We start from the raw sequence: 27113 nt of genomic DNA, 5'->3' as shown, positions 1-27113 counted from the left end.
ACTATAACGCCCCTGAAACCCATGGTTTTTTCAGTGAATTTCAAAGGTTTTTTAAATGGCTACAGAGATAGGACATGTGAAGGAAGAAGAAAAAACGCACAGAAAGAAAAAAAAGAAATGCAGAAAGAAGCAACAGAAGTCCTCAAAGACGAAGAAAAGTGCAGGAAGAAGGATAACGTGCAGAAACAACAAACAGAAAGGCAGAAAGAAGCCTTGTTGCAAAATCATCCTGTACCCTCAACTTTTTGCTGATTGGTACTGGTGGTAACTGACTCTGACTAACCAGGCCTAGAGCCAGTGCTATGCTAAAAGACACTTAGAACACAGTAAAAACACCTACATACACTAGAGAACACTATGCGTTGGGGTCCCCCTGTGATTGGCATGACCTTCTCTGTAAGGCCCTAGTACATAATAGGGCAGGGGGATTAAAACTACCTCTAAGTCAAAGGTGCAGAAAGATGCTTCTTTAATTAGTAGTCACGTTTGCAGAGTGGTAGAGAAAGGGTGCTGGGCCTCCGACCAGCGCTCAGGAATTCCGCTGCATAGGACTGACAGGAGGCACCAGGAGGGCTTCTTGGCCCCCAAAGTCCCTCAGGAGTAAAGTGGACTTTATCCCCCATCCCATTGTCTGCCATGAGGTGCATTTGCAGAGTGGCGAAGAACGGGGCATGGCCTCTGATGACATCTTAGCAATCCTACTGTGTGGGACTTACTGGAGGTAACACGAGGGGTAGTTGCCCCCCAAGGATATCCTTGGGGGCACCTACCCCTCCTATTACCTCCAGTGAGTACCCCACAGCAGGATTGCTAAGTTCTCATAACAGGCCACACCCCCTTTGCCCACCACTCTGCAAACGTGCTCCCTGGCGCACTCTTGGCTGGGGATTGAAGTCCCCTTCACTGCTGGGGGTCCTTAGGGGCCAACTAGACTACCTCTTACCATCAGTAAGCCCCACACAGTGGGATTGCTGAGAGGTGGACAGAAGCCATGCCCTCTTTCTCCACCACTCTGCAAATGTGCCTCCTGGCATGCTCTTTGTTGGGGATGAAGTCCCCTTGCCTCCTGGGGGTCCCTGGGGGCCAACTAGCCCACCAGGTACCTCCAGTAAGCCCCACACAGCTGGATTGCTGAGAGTGGTCTGAGGCCACGCCCCCTTTTTATACCACTCTGCAAACGCGCCGCCTGGGGCACTGCTGCTCGGGGGATGAAGTCCAATGGTGTCCTGATGTCCTCAGGACACAAACGGACTTCATCGAGCCCACCACACTAATTATTTTCAAAGCCCCGGGGAGGTGGCAGTCCCCGGGGCTTGGGGTGGCCCATGAGGCCCCCCACCCTAATTTCAAGAAAGCCCTGGGGAGGTGGCAGTCCCTGGGATTGGGGGGCCCGCGAGGCTCCCCCAAACTTATTTCAATATGCCCCTGGAAGGTGGTGGTCCCTGGGGCTGTGGGGGGGCTGCATGCACCCAAGGGACCGCTGCATAATTTGGCTTGCCCCCAGGACCTGGCCCACCCGGGGGTTAAGCTCAAGAAAGCACGGGAGCCCGCGCTTGGTTTTTTAAAATAATTTCAGCCAGATTCACGCACCCAGCGCGAATTCAGCCAGAATTATTTTAAAAAATGCTTTTTTTGGGCCCTGTGGGTTCTTGTGGGACCCCCTGAGTAGGCCTAGGGGTTCAGGGTGTTTCTACCCTGCCCCCTTTTCTTGTTTTTTAACCTTTATTTTACTGTTTTCTTGTGACTCGGTTTTACCGTGTCACTAGATGGATGCCAACACATTCTGGTTTGGAGTGTTGGCAGCCAATCAGAATTGAGCTTGTGCTCGGGAGGGTTCGCAAACCCTCCTCGGTGCTCAGATATCAACATTTTTCTTTATGGAATCTCCCAGCATCTACTGAACGGATTTACACCATTTAAAGAAAAGAGTGCTTGCTGGACCAAAAGCTACCTTTTTGCCAAATTTGGTGTAATTTCATTCAACAATTCGGGCTGTAGCCGTGTCTAAAGTTTCCTATGGAAATTAACATGGGGAAAACTTGTTTTGGGACCCCCTTTTTCTCGGCCCTCGCTTTACAAATCACCCCGAAACTTTCAGGACAGCAGCTGACGTGAGTGAACCATTAGTTTTGAAAGAAGATTTGTCAAACAGTGCCATAGATATTGGCAAAAGAAAAAACACTTTTTGAATAGAAACAAGGTCCTAACTTTACCTACTGGTGACTGCCAGTAGGTAAAAAAAAATATATATATATAATATATATATACATATAGATAGATAGATATATATTCACAACATCATTTAGATGTATTCCCCTTTTTGTAAAGATGATAGCAGTTTGGTTTGGGTTCCATTAATTCATGTGCAACAAAGAAAACATGTACACACATTACTTGGCACATGTTGAGACTACCAAGGAATACACTTTAAAGTTAGAATGTAGGCACATCCTCATCAGATTTGTAGAGAATGATAGCACAACGTGTTGTAGAGAATGATAGCACAGAAGCCTATGGTGGATGGCATCGACTGGAGGGGGAAGTTTAATAAGTTCATCATTAATTAAAAAAATACCTACTAAAATTAAACACATTAGTGTGTATTGGAGGAATTGTGGCACAAGGCATAAAACATGGCGTATGTGACAATGGGCATTTCTAAGTCTGTAGGGCGACTAATACTCTTCCAAGTTGGTGCCCGTCTTGGATACATATTGAAGCACGATTCCAACGGCCTCAAAAGGGAGTGGCTGATTATAAACAGTATCTGGAACCTCATTTCTGGTATTCGAAAGCCATGCTCGGCGATACACACGGAGGCTACAGGACGAATAGTGGCATCCTCGTGCAAGGTGAGAAGTATGGGATAACAAATTAGATCTCCGAGAAGTAGAGTATTGGGGGCTGGATAGGGGGAGAGTTTTATGACATTGAGGTTTCTAACATGGAGATATTTAATTGTATTATCGGTGGCAGTTACTCAGGACACGGTAAATTGGATGCATGATAAAAGTGACATATAAAATACTTCGGGGAAGAAATTCAGAAAGAAGGTCATTAACATATGGATGTAAGATTATGAAGTGAGACCAACTGCATTATATTTTCTCAATCATATGAGCCACAGAAGTCAATGATAGAGATTCTAAAAAGTACATTTCGATTTTGTTACCAGGAACATACGAAATCTAAGGTTCATTAAATGAAATATACTTTCAATTGTTTGCTGGGACAGAAGTAGAACCGGCTTGGAGGTAGGATAGTTTCTGTTTGATATTATGGGATATGGACATAACTATTTGGATGTACACCGGTTATAGCAATAATGCTGATGTGGAGTGACATATTTGTCATTTAGAAACAAACATGGATAGCTCTAGAAACACAGGTATGCTTACATGAATGATTTTAACATATAGCTGAGACATATTCCACGGGTAGGTGGGTCTAGTCACCAGTTAAGACTAGAAGAGATCTAAGTTCACTACACCACATCCCTCCTGATAATTTATGATACATGATTTTGTCAGTTGGTGACTATATGTTTTATGCATGGCAATATATAACCATTGGGTGCATTGTAATACTATGTTTTACCGAGACCATAATTGATGTTAAATAGTGATCTTCAAAAATCACAAAAACGAGAGCAGGTAATGAGCCTTCTCTGAGGTTAGAGTACTGAATTCATCCCTGAAACTATAGGGGGAAATTAGTACCCATGCAGAAGAGGCTGTTTTGCATGGCTGGATTAGCCAGAAGGAGGCTATTTTTCTATGTAATCAACATCCTACGGTGCCCTATTTTTATACCCCACTAAAAGTATATAAACCAACTCGTCCCCCTCCAGGTCACCCTATAGTTTCAGGGATGAATTCAGTACTCGAATCCCTGTCCAAATTTAGTGATTTCTATCTCCGCCTCATAGTGCAAAAGATGCCGGCGTATCTGAGGCATACAAGTGAGGTACTCAACCTCTTTAAGGAGGTGGAGTTTGATTCTAGCAATGAATTGCTGATTGGACTCGATATCGAGTCATTGTATACCAATATTCCTCAGAGAGAGACCCTGAGGGTGATTGAGAATATACTGTTCACAGAGGAGTGGGACTAGAAAACACCTACAGCCTTTATTTTGTGCCTGATGGAACTAGCCCTCACAATTTTTTTTTCAATATGAGGATATATTCTATGCACAAGTCCATGGAACATCCATGGGGAGTTCTTGTGCACTAAGCTTGGCTTGTCTTTATGTCTCGCATTTTGAAGGAGAAAATATCTTCTCACAAAACAACCCTTTCTCTGATCATATAAGGGTGTGGAGAAAATATATAGATGATGTGCTGATAATTTGGAGAGGAAACAAGTCTACAGCAGAGGAATTTTTGGCATGGTTAAATGAGAAAACCCCTTTTCTGTTCTTTACAGGAACAATGACAACTGATTCTCTGGCATTTCTGGATTTGAACATCAAGGCGGAGAATGGTGGACTTCCAGTGCGGAAACGGAGTGGAAATTCTACCAAGCAGCATTATTTTTAAGCAGTGGGTTAGTGAGGTAGGGTTCAGGCAGGGTAGATGAAGGGAGGTTAAACCCAATTGGTCGCACACTGCTACACCTACCAGTCGTGTTCCCCCAATGAAAATGGTCCCTGAAGGTCAGCTTCGGCGGATACACCTATGCTCGAGTGTGAATGCAAGTATGCGTGGCGTGTGCCATCCCTGGACACGTGTTTCGAGGTAGTTGCCTCTCGTCAGCAGGGAGTAGGAAAATGAGTGTGGGGTTGCTGTGTAAGCTGCTAAAATCGTTATCAGGTCTAGTACCTCTCGTAGCGCGCAGGTGCGTAACCAGAGTCCGTCGACTCCACCGGCTCAAGGGAGCCTGAATATAAAGTTAAACCCAATTGGTCGCACACTGCTACACCTACCAGTCGTGTTCCCCCAATGAAAATGGTCCCTGAAGGTCAGCTTCGGCGGATACACCTATGCTCGAGTGTGAATGCAAGTATGCGTGGCGTGTGCCATCCCTGGACACGTGTTTCGAGGTAGTTGCCTCTCGTCAGCAGGGAGTAGGAAAATGAGTGTGGGGTTGCTGTGTAAGCTGCTAAAATCGTTATCAGGTCTAGTACCTCTCGTAGCGCGCAGGTGCGTAACCAGAGTCCGTCGACTCCACCGGCTCAAGGGAGCCTGAATATAAAGTTAAACCCAATTGGTCGCACACTGCTACACCTACCAGTCGTGTTCCCCCAATGAAAATGGTCCCTGAAGGTCAGCTTCGGCGGATACACCTATGCTCGAGTGTGAATGCAAGTATGCGTGGCGTGTGCCATCCCTGGACACGTGTTTCGAGGTAGTTGCCTCTCGTCAGCAGGGAGTAGGAAAATGAGTGTGGGGTTGCTGTGTAAGCTGCTAAAATCGTTATCAGGTCTAGTACCTCTCGTAGCGCGCAGGTGCGTAACCAGAGTCCGTCGACTCCACCGGCTCAAGGGAGCCTGAATATAAAGTTAAACCCAATTGGTCGCACACTGCTACACCTACCAGTCGTGTTCCCCCAATGAAAATGGTCCCTGAAGGTCAGCTTCGGCGGATACACCTATGCTCGAGTGTGAATGCAAGTATGCGTGGCGTGTGCCATCCCTGGACACGTGTTTCGAGGTAGTTGCCTCTCGTCAGCAGGGAGTAGGAAAATGAGTGTGGGGTTGCTGTGTAAGCTGCTAAAATCGTTATCAGGTCTAGTACCTCTCGTAGCGCGCAGGTGCGTAACCAGAGTCCGTCGACTCCACCGGCTCAAGAGGCTGTTTTGCATGGCTGGATTAGCCAGAAGGAGGCTATTTTTCTATGTAATCAACATCCTACAGTGCCCTATTTTTATACCCCACTAAAAGTATATAAACCAACTCGTCCCCCTCCAGGTCACCCTATAGTTTCAGGGATTAATTCAGTACTCGAATCCCTGTCCAAATTTAGTGATTTCTATCTCCGCCTCATAGTGCAAAAGATGCCGGCGTATCTGAGGCATACAAGTGAGGTACTCAACCTCTTTAAGGAGGTGGAGTTTGATTCTAGCAATGAATTGCTGATTGGACTCGATATCGAGTCATTGTATACCAATATTCCTCAGAGAGAGACCCTGAGGGTGATTGAGAATATACTGTTCACAGAGGAGTGGGACTAGAAAACACCTACAGCCTTTATTTTGTGCCTGATGGAACTAGCCCTCACAATTTTTTTTTCAATATGAGGATATATTCTATGCACAAGTCCATGGAACATCCATGGGGAGTTCTTGTGCACTAAGCTTGGCTTGTCTTTATGTCTCGCATTTTGAAGGAGAAAATATCTTCTCACAAAACAACCCTTTCTCTGATCATATAAGGGTGTGGAGAAAATATATAGATGATGTGCTGATAATTTGGAGAGGAAACAAGTCTACAGCAGAGGAATTTTTGGCATGGTTAAATGAGAAAACCCCTTTTCTGTTCTTTACAGGAACAATGACAACTGATTCTCTGGCATTTCTGGATTTGAACATCAAGGCGGAGAATGGTGGACTTCCAGTGCGGAAACGGAGTGGAAATTCTACCAAGCAGCATTATTTTTAAGCAGTGGGTTAGTGAGGTAGGGTTCAGGCAGGGTAGATGAAGGGAGGTGTAGGGAAGGAGTGGGGGGTAGAGTCAGGGGGAGTGTGGTATTGAAGTAGCGTCAAGAGGCCACTGGGAGGTGGGAGGTGGGAGGGGGCTAAGTTACAATGAAGGATTGATCAATTTCGGCAATTTTTTCAGAGAAAAATTTAGCAATTCCTTCACATTTTTTAGTGGAAGCCAACAAGTTGAGGGGGGCCGGGGAAGTTTGGTTTCTAACAATGTTGAGCAGTTCTCTGGGTCTGTTCTTGGAACGGTCGAGTTGCGAGCGAAATAAAGATGCCTTTCAGAGAATATTTGTTTATTGTAGGTAGATCTTGCGGTTCTAAGGACGGCGAGATGAATAGGGAAAGGGTGTTGTCTCCATGATCTTTCAGCGAGTCTAAGTGAACGTCTTTCATTGTTGAGGTCTGAGGTAAACCATAATTTGTGGAGGGGATATTTTTTAAAGTTTTAAGTTTGGGTGGGGCAAGTTGATCTAAAACCTCGGAGACAGTTTTATTAAAGTGCTCAGTGAGTTAATTTGCATTGAGAGAGGGTGGGGTGAGACGAAGTTGGGATTGGAGTTTGGACTCAAGTGCACCAGGAGGGATTTGTTTAAGATTTCTGGTCACAATCATGGTTTTGTTGTTTTTAGCTGGGGTTGATAGGGAAATCGTGAACAATATGAGGTGGTGGTCAGAACAGTCAAAAGGGATGATGTTGGATAGGGATGCCAAATCCGTGTTAGCAATGATGGCCTCGAGAATAGCTCCTTAGGAGTGGGTTGGGGAGTGGCAAAGTTGTTTGAGGTCACTAATCTCAAGAAGATTAGTGAGAAGGTTGATTGTGGAATCTTCGGGTTCGTTCCAGTGAAGGTTAAAATCTCTTAGGAAGAGATTTTTAGAGTTAGAAAGTAATGATTGCAGAATAATGTCAGATAGTTCTTCAGCGAAGGGCAGGGACTCACCAGGAGGGTGATAGATATTGTGTAGTCGTATTGGGGGGGGGAGCCCTTCATCTTAAGTTCGGCTCCAAGTTATTCAAAGGTTGTGTAGTCTGTGTTCTTGGCTAGGGAGAGCTGGAGTTTAAAAAAAAATAATAATTGCTAAACAACCCCCTATTTTCTCAGATCTGTCTTTTCTGACAATGGAGTAACCAGGGGGGGAGAGTAGGTTGAGGATGGGGGTTGAGTGATCTTTGAGCCAGGTTTCCGTGAGGAAGGCGATGTCGATATCTTCGTTAAGGATGGTTTTGGATATTTTGGTCGCATGTCGAACAGCCGAGCGGCAGTTCACGAGCATGCAGGTCAGGGGTTTAGGGTTAGTATTGGGGGCAGGGCATGAGTGAATGGCAGTAAGTTAAAGGGGGGGGTCTTGGGGAGCCGGGAGAGGAGTGGATTCTGCTGATCCCCATGATAACAGGGATGTTGGAGTGAGGGAGGGAAGACTCTTTAAGGGGGACTTATTTAGATAGGAGTTGCAGATGTCGGATAGGTCGGAAGTGGAGTAGTCACACAAGGTGCAAAGAAATTTGTGTGCTCTGTTGTGAAGAGGGGTGGATATCCAACGTTTGGGATATGGTGTTTAAGAAGGCCAGAGCATGCAGAGGAGGACCAAGAGGGGCGGGTTCTAGTGTTGAGGGATTTGAAATTTTTTAAATCCTTTCTAAGTCGGGTAAGTTCTGATCCAAGGTAGAGATATTGCTGTCAATGTTGCAAAGTGTCTGGGTTAAAAGAGTGAGGTGGGATGTGGTTGGGGCAGAAGGAGGGGAGGAGGTATGGTCTGAGTAGGCTGGGGGAGGAGGTTTGGTGTAAGGAGAGGGCGAGAGGTCAGGAGGGGGGATGAGAGTAGTCCTGAGGCTGTGGAAGTGGGGGAGGGTAGAGAGGGCAAGAGGCCAGGGGGGGTCGAGGTACGTACTGAGACTGTGGGAGCGGGGGAGACCTGGGGAGGGGAGGGAGGTGAGATCCTGCATTGGGAGGGAGGGAGGGAGGGGCAAGGCAAGTCATGAGCTACAATATGTGGGCATGACTACCTGCCGTGTGAAGGTCCGAATATTGGAACATATGAGCAACATACGGTGTGGTAGAACCAACATAAAACTCACAACCCACTATAAAGATATGGGGCACACAGAATAAAATCTTGCCTAGACAGTGATTGACAGACCAAACATCCCACCGACTATCACTGACACTACAAATGTTCTCTTTGTAAGAGAGCAGAGAAGGGTGAATAGACTGAATAGTAGCAGTCAAGGTCTAAACGATTCTATCCCTTGGTACCAACTGTATGGGATAATGAATGACTTACAAAAGAGAAAGTGAGGTCTGAACCACCAAATTAATTCGGACGTAATAAGAAAATATATACATATATCTGGAAGGAAGGGGAACGGAGGGGTAGATATCAATTTATTATCTAGAGTATACATACGACAAAAATAGGCTGGTATTCCATCAAAAACCGACCCCTCGAGGGCCAAAAAAATGAGAAATGACCCTTGTATATAGAAAGAAAAGAGCTTTAATAAATAGGGTTTAAAATATGACTGCCATCACTTTGCATATTTGGAATCTAGCAACAAAGTATAACTAGTTGAAAATATGAGTTTGCCTTGTGTTTCTTCACGTAAAGTGTGACAACAAGACAGCATTCCCACGATGGTCCGGGTTCGGAGAATTACTCGTAAACTCAGGTAAGATGTACTAAGTAATGCACTCTACGATTTCTCTTCCCCTTTTTATTAGGCAAAATGGGTTTAAGAGAGAAAAGAGTCCTCTTCAAAAGGGGCCCGGATTTTTTGTGTCCACAAAATTTCACAGGTGTCTGAGTACTTGTAATAGCATGATTATGCTTTCAATTTTTATGGATGAGAAACAGAGCACAACATAGAGGTGTATTGGAGATGGGAAATGGAAACAGTATGATGATGGTTTTTTGAAGGGGAGCGAACAGGACTTTGTATGTTTTGTCACCCTTACATAAAATAAATACCCTACTGGAAAAGTAGAAGGCAAGTCATTTATATACATATTTTTTTTTAAAATACAAACAAATTATTTTTCTTTGCAAAGACCAAAATGTGGGTCAAGACCTTTTAATCAAAGGGATCGCACCCTGAAGAAGGCCTCGATGACCCATAGGGGCTAGAGTGGAGGGCCAAAACATATTGGTACTTGCAGTGGGGATTTAGGGGCAGTTACCCCTCCTGCATATCCCCAGATCACATTATTTTTAGCCCTGTCAAGGGGAACCAAGAATAAAGGAATTACAAAGGTATCTCCTTTGACATTTTTATTCTTTTACTTTTCTGCAATAAAGATCCCTTCTTTAGGGAATACTCTTCCTTGTCACCAATTTCCTTCTCTTTTCTTTTCTCCCTCACCACTAAAAAAACAGCGCTCCGTTTAGTGCGTTGGTCTACGCCTGGACGTTTGCACCAGCCCTATGATGAAGCATGCCACTGCATGGTGGGTAAGGGCAGTATTAATAAATCTTTTGATTGTATTTCCTCCACTGGTTCTGACTTATTAACTATTCCTATGTAGTAGAGGGAACAGGAACTTTGTAATTCAAATTGGGTTAATATCTCTGGCCCTGTTTTTATTAGTCCTTCTCTCTTTTTGTGAGTTATACATAGTGATCTTCACCTGACACTGGATGAATATATTGTAAAGGAATGTTTGTGTTTCCGCAAAGGTAAACACATGAAATGGATATATGTGGTGGGTAGCACACTACAAATATTACTTATGTTATTTTCCAGCCCTTAGGAAGTCGTGGGGAACACCCTAGACGACGAAACACGTGTTGGCTGGCTGACTAAATCAAAGAAAGAAAATAAAAGATTAAAAAAAACAAAATGAATTTGTATCATAATAATTGATTTACTAAAGCTGATTAAGTATGTGCTCGGGAAACGTGGTATTGCTGTATCTATCATAGGATAGTGTTCCCCCCGCCCCCGAGTAAACTAGATATGTATCTTACGATAGACATGACAGTTTCGCAACTAAGATTTTTAACATTGTTTTGGTTAAACCGGTTTCCTCAACTCCTTGAGGGGTGGCATAGACCATCTGATTTCCCAACCTGTTCATGTGAAATGGGTGCTGCACTAGACACTTTACATATTACTCTTATCTATCCAAGTTAGGCAAGTTTACCATACAAGTATATTCATCCCCTTCTTTTATCCTTGAATTTTAAACAAGCTAAGCCAGCATTATTATATATGCCGTTTTTAGAGAATATTGTTGGATGATATTATATTACATGTTTCTAAGCTGGTGTGTATCATGCTAATTTATGATTCTTAAAGTGATATGGAATGTCGTTTCTAATTAAATCTGTACTTTTATGATTTGTGTTGTCAAACTGAATAAAGTCAATTTGACTGACATTGCGGTTTATGGCTGTGGTACTAGTTAGTGGGCCAGACTATCACATGCAAACAGCAGCCATAGGTTGCGTTTGGCAGACCAGACTGACCACTTTGGCAAATAGTAGTGGATCGTATGTGATCAACCTGTAACACAATCTAAACAAGAGATGCAGTCAGACTTTGTGTATGTGGAACCCTTGAATATAATTTTCCTATGGTTCTAATGTGAAAAAAATCTATTTTCAGAAAATGTTGAAGCATGTATGTACGTGTCTGGCATTAAAAACATCATTTCTTATGAGAGTAAGAGTAAAGTTCAATAAATGTCTATGAAAGTAAAAATAAATATTTTAAATCAATCTTTAACATGGATAATTTATGTTAGTAGAGTTCTGTCAATTTGTACTGCTCGTTTTACCGGAAAACTACATTTATGCCAATGTTCTAAGCATTTAATAATTAATTGTGTACTGCATTTGAGTGATAAACACCCATCTGCAGCTACAAAATTGGCAGTGTCATCAAAATAACAAAATGGAATAGGATTTGTCTCCAGAGTCCAAACTTAATCAAAAATCTGGCCATCGATCTTTGTTTAAAAGCACATCTGTGTACCGTACATTTGTAAATTGGAATCTAATGCACAAGGTATTTCACTAGTTCTTTGACAAATACAGAACACATACAGAAAAAGTAAAGTTGTCATAATGATTGCACAGTGTAAATGTAGTAGCAACAACATATTGCGGGGGAAGATCCTACAAATGGTTATATTGTTAATTTGTTTTCATAGAAACCAAAGACTAGATGTTTCAAGAAACAGAGATCCTTTTTTTCCCAACGTGCTGTGATGTGCTCTTATAGTTTGCGTTTGATATACTAATTGATCACAGTGTGAAAATGACATTATCAAGGATTTTCACTATCATCCCATATGAATACAAATAATGCAGGAATTTTACCCGCAAACCATTGTGAATGTCTTGGAGTGAAGCTCTGCACGGGAGACCCCTTTGGCTTGGGCATGCGATGTAAAAGGGCCCCTGTGTAACGGGGCATCAGGGAGGGTGTTGCCTACTCCTTGTGCATCCCATTTCTGGCAGCTGGCTATCACATAGGTGAAGCTCGCTCACTGAAAGCATCCACTGTGCAAACCAATATTGCCTGGTGAGCAAAAGAATGATGGATTTAACCCAGATCTCATGACTGGGGGTGAACGTTTTGATTTGTTCTGCATTCCATCCATCATGTGTGTCTTTTGCTTCCTCAAACTAATACTGCCCCCAACCTTTCCAGCGCCCCTATTCTAGCTCTGACGTTTGCCACATAAGTGGTCGCAAACCACTAATACATATATTCACGAGGGGTGAGATGTCTTATGTCTTCTTCCTTTATCTCACTTTACCAACAAATTTGCCCCAACATTGTGAGTTGAAAAACGAAATCTGACTTGAAACATATCATTAGACCAGGGGTCTTCAAACTGTGGGGCGGGGCTCCATTGGGGGTCTTAACTGATGGGGGGGGGGCGAGGGGAGGTGGTGTCAGGGTCTGGTTAAAAGAAGCATCTTGCTGATAGCAGTGCTTTGTTTCAAGCTGAAAACGATCAGCAGTAAGCTACTCTGCAAAGGGACATTACTAACATCTTTTGTCATTTATACCTGGCTGGCAGTGTGTGTCAAAAGGGAAGGGACTCCAAATATTCTTCACATCTCCCAGCCCCCATTTCGGTTATCGCACGGTGGATAAGTTACACATTAGTATTGCCTAGCTAACCAGAATAGTATGTTTGGCAGTCATGTATTTGATTGCATCTTTAACAGTTTTAACATAACTGCATTGTTTAAGTAAGTCTAGGCATATTTAAACATTACAAATTTAACAGAGGAATTGTGAAAAATTCGGGGGGGCCCCAATGATTTTTTATATTGAAAAAGTTTGATCATTCTGTCCGGTGTTTGTGCACTTCCAAATCCTCCAATGTAGCACACCGCAGAACATGAGTGAACATCTTAATTAAAATGGAAATCACAATGTTACTACAAAGTGGGAAGGATGCAGGGAGAATAATGTTGGAAAAAGACTGAAATAATCACAGTGTTTAGTTACATGCTGAAGCTTCCAGCTTGCGCTTATGGGGCGGATCTTCAATCATTTTGATGATATCGCCACGGTTCTTCAAATCCACGGGTTTCTCCCACACAGACAGCTGCATTTGAGGGTTGAAGAAGAAGACTCGATCATCCCCAGTCCAAACTATGCACCTATTTCAAAGAAAGCATGTGTTATAATAAAACAGACGCAAATATCAGGAAATAAAATGTGTAATCAAGTGCCAAAAACCGCTACATCACTGGTATATTCAAGTAAGGCAAACATTCAAATATTGTGAATTGTGCAAGCATATTGAACTGATTGACACAAAGAAGTTAATAATGAGCCCTGTTTATCTATATACTTTCATTAAAAGACAGACTTTAAACTTCATGTTCACAGTGTGCACATGAGAAGAGGGGAAAAACTGTAATTGTGCCAAAGAACCTGTGTTCTGCTTGCCAGGAAGAGCTCATGTCAGCAGGAACTCGTCATAGAAGAGTCGGATTCAGGAGTGTAGGTTTCATTATCTTTATTACTACTGACTGATGTGCTAACTAATTACAGAGGGCCTACTCGTGGAGCTATCCTCCACGAGTCCACCTTCAAACATACACTTACGAGAGTGCCCTTACTTCCTCTGCTTCTTGCTGGAAGGTACTAGCTGAGCAGTTTTCTGTTGGACAGCTGAATTGCTGACTTGCTCTTACAGAAATGTCGTTTCCATGGGGACATACATCTCCTCACTCACCAGAGAAATCAAAAGTACAATTCCTCAAGTAGTCTTTTGGGCCTCTTAATCGCCCTCTTCGACTTATTCTTGTGGGGGTTGTCTCGACAGCCAGCGGTGCCTGCAGTGCATTCTAAGTGATTTCGTCTTCACTCTCCCATTGAGTACCCCCATGTCGGATCGATGTTGGGTTGATTCTAAGGTGAGATATGTTCCGGGTTATTCGCAGATTGCTATTACTAGCGTTGACCATTGTCCCATTCTTTTGGAATACCTACATGGGGCAGGGTTCATACCTTGTGTCCGTCTTTTTGGATTGTTGCTGTTTTACCAATACTTCACCTATTTGAATGTTGGATTCCTTTGCATCTCTTTGTGCGTCCACATATTCTTTCATCTTCTCCTTTGCTCGTGTTCACGGGTAGTATTTCAGGGATGGGACTTCTGCGTGCACTCTTGGTTCAGATGGTGATTCCAGCTGGGTATTCTGGTCTGAAATTCTCGAGCATACATGAGTGTTGCAGACATTGTCCCATGGTGCTGTGTTACCTGTATGCTCTTAGCAGAGTATTTTCTGTAGTGGTTTGTGATCCTGTTCTGCTTGGTGTGAGGTTTTCTTTATGGTCCTCATGAATTGCTCCACAATGATGTTGGCTTGTGGCCAGAGAGGTGTTATCTTTCTGTGTGGGAATTTGCTACATGTGGCAAAATCAGTGAAGTCTTGTCCATTCAATAGAGGTCTACTGCCTGACTTTTTTGGGAATGCCACGTTCTGCAAACATCTCATCCAGTTTTTAAATTGGTCTTTGCATAGGTGGATGAGACCTGTTTTGCAATGGGAAATTTGGTGTGTTTGTCCACCACTACTAGGATTTACTTGCTCAATGCTAATGGTCGAGAAAAATGTTTATTGCAAGGGTGTTCCAAACATCTTCCGGGGCGGGGGACATTTAGAGTGGCATGGTTTTGATGTCTCGCTTGCCACTTGACATAGGTGACATTTTTTAGTGTATCCTCTAATAACTGATTGATTCCTGGGTACTATAGGCACTCTCACAGTGCTCTCTTTGTTGCCACTATTCCACTCTGTCCTTCAGGAGCGAGGTCAACGACCCTTGTCCGGAGCGGTCGAGGCACTTCTATCTGGTGTTTCATTCTGCAAGGAGTCAGAGTTAGTTCTTTGTGCTCTTGTAGGGATGCAGCTAGGTCTTTATTGATGGTTTCTTCTTCAACTGAATTTCCTTGCAGGTGACCCATTGTTCTTGTTAAATTTGTTTTTTCACTTCTCTCAAGGTGGGTTCAGTGTCCGTGGTTTCTTCAATCATGTTTAATGATAGTGATAGTGGTATAGTGGGTTCATTACAAAGTTTATATATTCTTCTGCAAGGGAGGGCTTGCTTTTCTTCCTGTGGAGTCAGTGGTGAAACATGTAATCTGGTGTTGTTATCTTTCACCAGTTTATGATGGATTGATTATAAATATTCTTGTGGATGGATTCCCCATCACTCTATTGTCTGGGGAATTTTTGTTCAGAGTTTCCCGAAAATCGTCACCAGTGCTTGTGATCTGTTATTTTGTCAAAATGCTTCCCAAAGGTGAAAATGTGACAATGCTTGCATGCCCAGACTACCAGCAGGCCCTCCTTTTCTGCTCGGGAGTATGAGAGTTTGAAGTCTGACAGACTGCAATGGCATATGAGACAATGAGTCTGTCCTCATCATGCTGATGTTGTACCAAAATAGCTACTTAGCCCACAGGGCTTACTTCCACAGTCAGTTCTGCCTACCTGGTTGGGTTGAAGTAAGCGATATTGGTGGCACTCCTGACTCTACTTTTAATTTCTTGGAATGTTCCTTCGCATTTCAGTGTCCAGTCCAATTTGTGATTTTTTCTTGTCTCTCAGAGCAGTGCTGATTGTCGTGTAGTTTTTGATGTATAAAGCGCAGTAGCTCACTATCCCTAGAAATGACCTGAAATCTCCTGCATCCTTTGGGGCTGGTGTCTCACAACCTGCTCTTACAGACATTTCCTTTCCTGTAAGACAGAACCCTACTAGAATAGTGTTTCAGCTGATTGAACAACCACTCCACGTCATTGAATCAGGAGTGGAAGCTCTACTGTGTGTAAGTCTCTGAAAGAGAAGAACTGGGAAAGCAGCTGAAAGCCTATAATGTTTGGTTCTGCTTATTAGCACTGTAAATACAGTTAAGCACAAAAAGAGATGCTTTACATACCTCTGACTTTCCATTAAAGTATTTGAGTTGAGCTCATGGCATTATCTCACAAGAGGTGCCAGTGTATGAAGGAATCAACAATTGAAATTGAACTAGTTTGGAAATTGAGGACTTTGCATCCAGGCAAAGAATGAAGGTTTTAAAAAAAAAATGTATGTCCTCCTTATCTTGACTGCTCAGATCGGTTGTGGCAAACAAAATGCTCAGAATGCTTGAACTCCTGTTGTTTACCTGTGTTGGAATTGACCCTTCCTGCAGGGAAATTCTCAAACTGTTTGCCTTCTCCTCCTATTTTGTGCTGAATTTGCTTCTGCTGGCCTTAGGGCTCTGTGCAGTTTACCACTGTTAACCAGTACTAAAGTGCTTGCACTATCTCCTTTAAACATGGAAACACTGGCTTATAACCAATTGGAATATTTAATTTATTTGTCAGTCCCTGGTAAAGTGGCACTATATGTGCCCAGGGCCTGTAAATTAAATGGTACAAGTGGGCCTGCAACACTGATTGCGCCACACACTTTAGAAGCCCTGTAAACATGTCTCAGGCCTGCCAACGCAGATTCTGTTTGTGCAGTTTTACTGCCTTTTGCTAGGACCAAACCTTCCACCTAATACATATAAGTCACCCCTACGGAAGTCTCTGGAAAGCCCAGAGGGCACGGTTTGATGTATTAAAAAAGTATAATATGTACTGTTAAGTTTTACATGTCCTGTCAGTGAAAAACTCTCAAAATTATTTTTCAATTATTGCTAGACCTTTCTCTCCCATAGAATAAAATTGGAATTGCCTTATTACATTTTTATAATTGTAATTTCCAAATGGGAAGACAAGAGATAACCAGTTAATGTTCGGTTTGTATGGAATCCAAATAAAAAATCCTAGCTTATAATGAAGTTGGATTTTAAATTACAATTCTGAAAATTCCACTTTTAGAAAATTGGCATTTTTTTGTCTTAGCCATTTGGTGCATGCAGTCTGACTCTGGTCACATGACTGGGCATAGTTGACAGTTGGGCTTTGTGTATGCCTCCTAGTTAGCCACACACAATTGGAGCTCAGTGTGACTGGATGGGCTATCACTGGCAGGATGAGAGGGAGGAGCTGGGAAAAGACTCACTTAGACATACATAGGCTATGTCCTGTCCCACACAAAGGGCTAAGTGACCCTGCATTGTCACTCCAGACAGAATGAAGGCAGGGCATTGGAGGGAGGGCATTTCTTGGACTTCAAAGCCACTGTCTGGATCGTTTCTCACCTTCCAAAACGAGGGAATCAAGATATAAAAGATGGACCTCAGACACCACCACTTTAATACACTTCTGGACCTGTAGGTACTCTGCTAGGAAGAAGGTCTGCTGTACTGCTGAAAGGACTGCCTCTCTGCTGGACTGCTACTCTGGAAGAGCTGCTACCTTGCTGTGTTGATCTGCTGCCCTTCTGTTCGGGGAGAGAGAAATTGACCTGCAACCCATCTTGAACACTGGACCCCAAAGTAACTCAAAGAGCTAGTCTGATGGCCTCCTGAGCTGAGCCGCAGGGACATAAAAGACTCCACAACAGCTCTTGGACAAGGCTTTTTGAGAGTTCCTGAACCCCAAGTGGTGCCCCAAAGTCTCTGGACCCTTGGTGTGGCTCAGCGGGCTCTTAATTCAAGCTTTTGGGCTCCTCAAAGCACGGTGCCGCTCACGTTGAAATTCAGCACGAGCCACTGACAGCCTGATCCTTTGCACAGCTAGCATTGATTGCCCAGAATGGACCACCAAGATCACCTGAGTGGACTGCCAATGCGAAGGTCCAGCCCACCCGCCATAATGCCTGTCCTGCTCTTTGCGCCATACTGACCATCGCCAGCGTCACTCCTGGCAACATTCTTCCACACGAACAGTACTCTTGGCACAAAACATGAGTAGTTAAACCTTCAGCTGGACTAATCAGGGACTGTATCCAACCCACGCTCCATCATGGTTGGCATACCTTTTGACTTTGAACTGGTCTATCGCGTCCAGATAGCTATTGTTGAACCTTATGCTTTTAGACACTATATTGCAGTTTATTCTTTAAAAATTCAGAACTCCGGTTCTACTGATTGGATTTTTATCATTTTGGTCTTGTTTTATTTATGAAATTAGGAGCAATGTTTCTAACTTAGGGCCTCATGTAGGTGGGCTTGCATTTACCAATTCATAAATACCGAATCATACCGAATCGGTATTTATGAAGTGGTAAATGCTATGTAGGTAATGAGTCGGTAATTATTACCGATTCGCTAAAATTCGGTAATTACCGAATCGGTATTTACCGATTCAGTAATGAGGCATACCTTCCCATTGATGGGAAGGTATGCCTCATTACCGAATCGGTAAATACCGATTCGGTAATGGGGGAACACATGCAAGGGTGGCAGGGTGTCACATTGACACCCTGTTGCACCCCTGAATCGGCCATGTGTGCACATGTGGCACACATACATGCCCTAAGGGCATGTACGTCTGCCACATTGCACACTTGTAGGCGCTATGAAATGCATTTCCACATCCATTCATTATTTACCACCAACTATTAGTTGGTGGTAAATACCGACTCATAACAACACCCACACACTCCCCCTACATCTCATTTCTGTATTCGGAATTTACCGAATCGGTAAAATTACCGATTCGGTAATTATTACCGATTCGGTAAATTCCGAATACAGAAATTGTCCCCCTACATACCAAAAGCCTAAATACCGGTCGGTAACGGTATAATTACCGAAAATCGGCCGTTACCGACCGGTATTTGGCTACCTACATGAGGCCCTTAGTATGGGATCTTTTTGCGTGGTGTTTTCCCTGTTTTACTGTTTGAAGTGTTACACAAATGCCTTACATGTTGCCTTTAAGTTAAGCCTGACTGTTTTGCGCCTAGCTACCAGCAGGTTCAGGACAGGATAATTTAGGGTTTGTTTGTGCCTTTCAATGTGGTTCCTGTTTGACTAAGGCTCACACCTAAGCCAACTAGGAACCCAGTTTCTAACCGCCTGCATTTTGAGATCAATGAGAGTGTGAACATGGATATCGAAGAGACAAGCGTGTACTGTCTCCCTGTTTTGTGTGGATTAAGGGATACGGTGACAAATGCTTTTTTGCACACAGGCTGTGGGGCTTTGAGGCTGTTAATTATCAATCCTGCATGGTATCCATTTAATAGTGGCTAAAGTCTTCTACAGACCATTGCTTGCACTCTCAGCACGAAGTAAGTCTTAATTACCTCAAAATTTCTAAAAATATCTGGAGCAACAATTGGGTAAATAAAAAGAAAAATATTCTTATATGATTTGCAAGAGGAAGTACATGGGCTCTACATCAGAATCGTTTTTTTAAATCAATGTCTAAGCACCTCATTATGAATGGCCCTTCAAAATGACAGTCGTTTTCCTACTCTCGAATGACCATTACTAGGGGTTTTGGTGATTAGTGGGTGTGGAAATATTGGGATTATGAGATGTTGAGAACAATAGACAGGATCGGTATCCTGCGCAAATGTTTGTGTGTGTTTCCCGCATTTACATGGAGATTTTAGCTGCTTTTTCCAGCGAAAATCTTGGTGTGAAACACACAGAACTGACAAGCCAAAAACAAGCCTTAAAAGATATCTTAACACTAACATAACGCTACATCACTCCTCACACCTTCCATCACTTCCCCTTTACATGTCCTTACAGACTCTCCTTTAATACGTTCTCTGTCAAAACGAAGGTTACACAGAGAGCCTAAAAATAGAGCCAGTTGTCAATTTTATTTTTCAGCAAAAAATGATCGTATGAAACGAGATAAGCAGCACTTCTGGATGGAAATTGTAGTTTCCCAGAAACTTCTTGTGGGGTCCAAAGAAACCACACTTGGTTGTCTTCTTTTGCCCCAAGGCATTATTTTTTGCTTAGACATATTTACTGGTGTATGCAATTCCTCTTCCAACGTAATTTTATCGTTGACATTTGCTGAACATGACCTTTTAGGAAGTGACTGTGATCAATGTGGCTGTTTATGAATCGCTCCCTCTGTGAATTTAGCAATATCTTACATCAAAAGCGCTATACACATACTGTCTCTTAAGAATGGCACCATCACCTCTGTTGTGGGTTTATGGCTATGCTCTTTAGACAATGTGGCATACCTTATGTCTATCCACCCGTGAAAATATAAAGCAGTCTTCCAATTAAAAATGTATTCTTTGATTTAATGTTCTTATTTCTACAATAAATTACTTTTTTATGCTGAATCCCAGCACTCTAATGGTGGTTCCCTGAGCATTTTAAATCATATTCATAACTATCTTTAAGACCTCTGCAGATGGCAAAAGTGAAATATAATGTCTTCCTTTGCTTGCAAACTTTTATAATCTCTATAATTCTATAAATTCATAGATTGGCAATCAAAAGAATATTTTTTTTATGAAGTATGAAATTCAGAATATGCACATAGCTCCTTTTTCTGACTACTTTGCACAAATTAGACATTTCTGGTAACAACATTACTTGTAGGGACATTTTTACATGCCGCTATATTAAATATGAACAACAAGGTCCATGTCGTGTAAAAGTCTTGAATGCTAAAGCACTTCTATCTTTAATATGCTTGAGAGGGTAAACTTAGTATGATTATATTTCATAGTTGGTGGTTTAAAAAAATGGTTTGTGATCATGTGATTTATCACATATGTTAATGTACTTTACCTTCCTACACAGGTTGTGTTTTAATGAAGAAAAAACGGGTATTCATTATTGTTTGATATTTATTGGATGATGTTTTAACTGTTGATTTATTGTGATAATATTGTAAGTTTTAATTAACTGAACAATAAAGTATTACTTGCTTACTTATATAAGTCATAGTTGCTTTACTTTATCAATCTACATTGTGTATAGAATTTTGCAAATCGAATTACCACCGTTAACTTGGCTAGTTATGTTTGCTACCGCCACAGTTTTAAAGTTTAGTTTGACACATCTACTGGTAGCAGTGCTACGCAGTTGCCTCCCTCACACTTTGCACTGATTCACAATTTCTCTTTCAGATTTTATTTTCTCTTTATTTGTGTCAGTTGTAATGTTCTCAGTGTGGGATGACGGTCCAGTTCATCTCCGCCCTGAGTGTACGCTAAGACACTGGCGCATGACGCAGTGCGCCTGTATAAATAAAGAGGCGGGGCCCAGCAGTGGTAGTTGGGACCATGCCGCTTAACTAATCACTTGTGTCTCGCATATCATTTACGCCCGCAGCGCGCACATGGTCCCCGCATGCGAGTGCACTACACTGGCGACGAGGCGGTAGTAGACACACGCTGTCTCGCTGCACGAAGTTTAGCTCTACATCCCAATTCTAGGTGCATCACTACCTTCTTCACCCATGTAGGCCTGAGAAGATACAAGAGGCTTAACTTCTGGATTTCGAGCACTGCTGAGGTATTTCAGAACACCATTAGAGAAGTCCTGAGTGGGCTCCCAGGAGTCCTTAACATCAGCGACGACCTGCTGGTCTATGCCACGTCCCTGGATTATCACCATAAAAGGTTCCGCAATGTGTTTCAAAGGATCCGAGATGCCAGCCTCACGTTACACAGAGAGAAGTGCCAATTCATGCAAAAGATAATCTGATTTTTCGGATACACGTGCTGAGACAGAGGAGTAGCCCCAGATCCGTAAAAAGTCTGTGATATTCAAGATGCCCCCGCACCCTCCAATGTTTCTGAAATGCGGAGCTTCCTGGAAATGGTTAACTTCTGTGGACGCTTCATTCCAGACCTGACCAATGTCACGAAGCCACTCAGAGAACTCACGAAAACTGCCACTACGTGGCAGTGGGGGCATGACCAAGAACAAGCCTTCAAAGACACCAAAGCAGCCCTCTAGGCAGACACCATGCTGTCCTACTTCGACCCAGTCAGGTCCACCAACATTGCTGTTGATGTCAGCCCCTACGGCCTAGGTGCTGTACTCACTCAACAGCAACGCAATGAAGAATGGGCCCCAGCTAGCCTATGCAAGCCATTCCCTGATGGAAACTGAGCAGTGCTATTCACAGATCGAAAGGGAGGCTATCGCCATCCACTGGGCATGTCGGCACTTTCATATCTATGTATATGGCCACCCGTTTACAGTTTCCCCAGACCACAAGCCTCTCATCTCCCTCTCTCAAGGATCCACCTCGAAGCCCCCCCTGAGGATAGAGGAATGGATACTACAACTGCAAGGATATGATTACCAGGTAGACTACAAACCTGGTTCGTCCAACCCAGCAGACTATCTCTCGAGACACCTGAGGACAGCAACCAAAGCAGAGGAAGAAGAAGCTGAAGAAACCGAAGAATATGTCAGTTTTGTGGCCGAACGGTCCCGGCCAATGCCAATGACGTTAGCCATCACGGCAGTTCGAGCAAATGACAATACCAGCGAAGAACACGTTAGAGTCGTTGATGAGACGGAAAGGTGCGGAAGAACTTACACGGAATGTCTCCTTCTTCAAGAAAGTACATGCCGGGACACCTACCCTCCCAGTCCGAAGGAGTGAGGAGGCAAGCCCAAGTCTGAGAATAGCGGAGGATGGTGACACCGGTCCAGGGAGGATCCCCATGGCTGTCCCGAGCGTGCCAGGCCAAGAGTCCCCATCTCAACAAAGAGGCCCTGAAGGCAAACTATCCAGCTCCCCACCGAGATCTCTGGGTAGCTGTGCCCTGGGAGAAGGAGTCCCATCTTTGGTCCCATCCAGGGAAGAGCGTTCCCAGTATCATCTGTGGGGCAATCCTGCACCCTTCTCCCGTCTGGCTGGATTCCTTGTGTGAGGATCCACAGTCATGTGAGAGGCTGTGACCGAGAGCTGTGTCATGTAGCCGAGTGGGACTCATCCTGAACTGGTAACAGATTATTTTGATTTTATGGTATTGTGTTTAATTAAGGTGAAGAGGAATGTAATGTTCTCAGTGCGGGGTGATGGTCCAGTTCACCTCCACACTGAGCATACGCTTAGACGCTGGCGCATTGCGCAATGCGCCTGTATAAATAAGGAGGCGGGGCCCAGCGGTGGTAGTTTGGACCGCACCGCTGAACTAATCACTTGTGTCTCGCATATCATTTACGCCCGCGGCGCGCACATGGTCCCCGCATGCAAGAGCATTACAGTGTCAGTAGCACTTGCTCTATCTTGCATTTGCATCAAATAACTAATTCTTCATGATCGCTTTAATGTTTCTTTTTGTGTACTTTTTCATCACTTTACTCATGTTTTGAATTTACTTTGCTTTTATGTCATTTTCACGATTTTATATGATTTATATTTGGCTGACACGTAGAAATGAAAGGAAAGAAATGCTCATATACATTCACCTGTGTCCGAGGTATAAGAATATACATCAAAAAGCTCTGCAGTTCGGAAGAATTGGCAAAGGGTGTCTCATTCTGACATCCTGCTATGTGAGACAACAGATGTTGTCTTCTCTGAGAGTAGACACATCGAACTTTGTAACATTATTTCATAGAAATTCATTCTATTTCACAATGTCAATGTGTTATCCCAACAAGAAAGTCCGTACACAAATCCATGTTGCTTTGTAGAGTAATATTTTTGAAAATATGAAACACAAACATGCGTGAAATGTGTCCATGTCTCCCATTCATGAAGAGAGCATCCCAACCCTGGCTTATAAAAAGTCTGGCTGCCAACAGCGGAAAAAGAAACCCCATACATTATTTTCAAATTACCCACAAAAAAGAAGCGAGGGAAGCAGCCACAGGATGATGGTGACCATCTTCATGATGGTCTTAGCATCTGAGTGACCATTTTGATTTGCTGCCAAAACTGAAAGACCTTTTCCATATTAAAAAAGTACTAAGCCTGACTTGGAGTTGAGATAGACATGGGGAGTCAACAATAAACATTTTGAAGCAGTGTTTCTAGTGTACCTGACAGCACTCTGTTGAGAGGATGGTGTTTCTATGTCTTCAATTCTAGTAAGGCCTTTGAAGAAGCAGTAAGATGAATGGCTACATTGCACTGTGAGGGGGTGTTAGACCTGTCATTCTTAGGGTGGTCTCGACCCAATCATTTTGCTGCATACCATCCCTTTCTGCTGACTCTTTTAGTTGGCCTGAGCACTTTGCCACTGCTGACCAGTGTTAAAGTGCATGTGCTTCTCACCTAAACATGGTTACATTTGTGTATTCACAATTGGCATAGTTAGTTTACTTCCCTTGTAAAATGGTATACCATATACACTGGGCCTGTAATCTAAATGCTACTAGTGGGCCTGCAGCACTGATTGTGCCACCCACACAAGTAGCTTTCCAACCTGTATCAGGCATACTATTGCAGGGCCTGTGTGCAGTTTACTGCCACTTTGCCACTTCGACTTGGCATTTAAAACTACTTGCCAAACCTTAAGCTCCCCTTTCAATACACATGTCACCCCTAAGGTAGTCCCTACTTAGCCCATGGGGCAGACTGCTGTGCAAGTAAAGATAGGACATGTACTGGTAAGTTTTGATTGTCCTAGTAGTGACAAACACCCACATTTGTTTTTCACTGCTGTGAGGCCTCTGCCTCTCCTATGTTAGCAGTGGAAATTCCATAATACACTTTTAACTGTAATTCCTGATTAGAAAGGAGTCATTTTATATCTTTGGAATGGTAATCATAGCTCCTATTTACTGGTACTGGTACTGTTTTAGAAGTGCCACTTTTAGAAAGTGCCCCAGATTACATAACATTAGGGTACAGAAAGGAGTGGTCCTAAAGGATAGTCTAAAGATATAGCAATTCAATTAGCCTATCCTGACTCTAAACTAGTAGGCAAGTGACCCCAATCCAAGGGACAGGGGGACGTAACATTAATAAGTAAAAGGAAGGGTGTACCACAGTTACAACACAAAAATGCAAATATTTATGTTAAATTAATTCAAAATTGTATTGACATTAAATACATACATATGTATTATTATTATATAGCAGTCAATCCATAGTGTGAAATGCAAGTGCTACAAAAAAGTGCTTGTGCATACGTGAAAGGAGATCAGAAATGAATACAATATAATTCTGACCAACTGAAACCACAAACAAGTAGCGTCTTGGCCTGACGGACACCCTTTCTCTTTAGGTTAAATCACTTTCCATCCATAATGTACAAGTGCAGTGTTCAAATCCATATTGACCCTCAGTGAATAGCTAAGTCAGTCCAGGCTATAGGAGTGAAAAGGTTGACGTTTTGACCCAATATAGGCCAATTAAAACTTTGATGGTAGGTCTTCATCACAACAGTTGGGAGCAACCTGGAATCAAAATTAGTATTGTGAAGTATTTAACTTGAATACTCTGCTTCATTTGTTGTTAATCGATGTGCTCATAAGCCTCACTCTATTAGTCTTAGAAAGATCCAATAGACAAGTGTGCCTGCAGGGAGAGGCTTCTTTATAAACCATTAAATTGCACCAATAAATTGCACAATCAGTAGTCTGATTCAATCAGGATACTTTGTTGGAGCCACAATACATTCAAAGATACTTTTTATCACATTTGTCTGTATCCATGACATGAAAGAGATAGTATGATTTCAGGCATAAGGAATAAAATCAAAATCTGTAGTGTCAAATTAAAAACTCCAAAAACATTTAGTAATTTGTTGAAAAACAATTATTAACATCGGTTTAACACCTACCAGATAAAACATTCTGTAGCTCAGAATGTGTAGAAACAGGCACAAAGATTCTATCATTTCTGTAATGCCGTAAAACTAAACATGTTGCTATGAACATTCGGTTGATCACTGCTGAAAAGTTGTTCGTAAGAACGAAAAGTTGCTTTTTGTTTTTGTGGTTTTAACTGCAGCTATAATTATGTTTTGGGACCTGCCATTCATCTTGGATGCTGGCAGCAGGCGTTATGATGTCTCACCTCAACAGTAATATCTTAGTACAGTTATCACAGTTTAGCAGATTTGTCATGGTTGTTATTACTGGTGACTAGGGACGTCACCATTGGACAGTAATGGGGAAATTACAGACACAGGCTTTTACATCAGGATGGCAGGCTCCCATGTGTTATAACATTTAAAGCATGCAGTTGAATATTTAAGTAGATTTTTACTCCACAGCGTATAGACTCACTGTCCAATACCTTAACAAAGGGTCTCAAAGACACTGACATATGACCCACTTCCCTTTCACTCATCTACCATCAAGGAAAGATAATAATTTACCTGGAGTAACCTGCATGTCAAATTGAGAAATTGTTATAGATGTAGGTAGATTGTTAGTATGTATGCCCCCCAGCATCTAGTGAACAGGTGTGTCCTGTGAGCAAAAGAATGATGGAGTAAACCCAGATCGTTGTGACTGGGGTGAAAGTTTGCATTGTTCAGCATTCCATCCATCATTTGTTCCTTTTGCTTCTATCAGACATGACAGTCATACATGAACAAAAAAATGCATGGTATGCTTGCCAAATTCTGGAATGCTTTGGTGATCACAGAAAGGGTTGTACCGTCCATCAGCATCCATACTTGATGGCTTGAATTGAGCTATGACCTGCACGTTTACTTTGTCCAAAATGAGGAATGTTAAAGAAAAATGCACAGGCAAGGGATAATTAGGCCCTACAAATCCCCATGTACTGCCAAGTTTCATGATATGTTGGTCTCAAAGTGGGTGTCTGACTCTTAAACTGTGGTACACACTGTAGTGTGTGGTGAGTCTTTGCATCTGAACAGTGTACACAAGCTACGTATTGTGGGTTACAATGGTAAACCACTCACTGGAAATCAATGCCTGTTGTAAGAATGTTGTTAAGTCGTGAGTAATGTTGTCAGGGAAACCAGGACTTATTTAATTTTCAATCTCCCATATAGCAGCTTTTCCACACTTATACTCTTGATAGAATGCGGCAAGACCATAGGTGATAAAACTGTGGTTTGTTTACATGTGCTTTTCAGTTTGCGGTAAGCCACTGTAACCCACCACACTCTGAGAAGTGTACCAACATTACTCCCCCACTGTGTAGGACTCCTATGTTTCCCACAAGAAAC

At 42.8% G+C, this 27113-nt stretch overlaps 1 protein-coding gene across 1 annotated transcript in view; it reads right to left on the bottom strand.

Annotated features, from left to right (window-relative positions):
- TCERG1L (transcription elongation regulator 1 like) overlaps positions 1-27113 on the bottom strand; it is a 1143777-nt gene that overhangs the window by 354492 nt on the left and 762172 nt on the right. The window contains exon 8 of the mRNA XM_085606206.1: positions 13114-13268. Within this exon, the coding sequence (XP_085462332.1) occupies positions 13114-13268 (155 nt within the window). The remainder of the gene's footprint in view (positions 1-13113; positions 13269-27113) is intronic.

This window comes from Triturus cristatus, chromosome 1_2 (genome assembly GCF_964204655.1).
Source record: "Triturus cristatus chromosome 1_2, aTriCri1.1, whole genome shotgun sequence".
Taxonomy (NCBI): Eukaryota; Metazoa; Chordata; class Amphibia; order Caudata; family Salamandridae; genus Triturus; species Triturus cristatus.
This window is presented reverse-complemented; position numbering and strand designations above follow the sequence as displayed.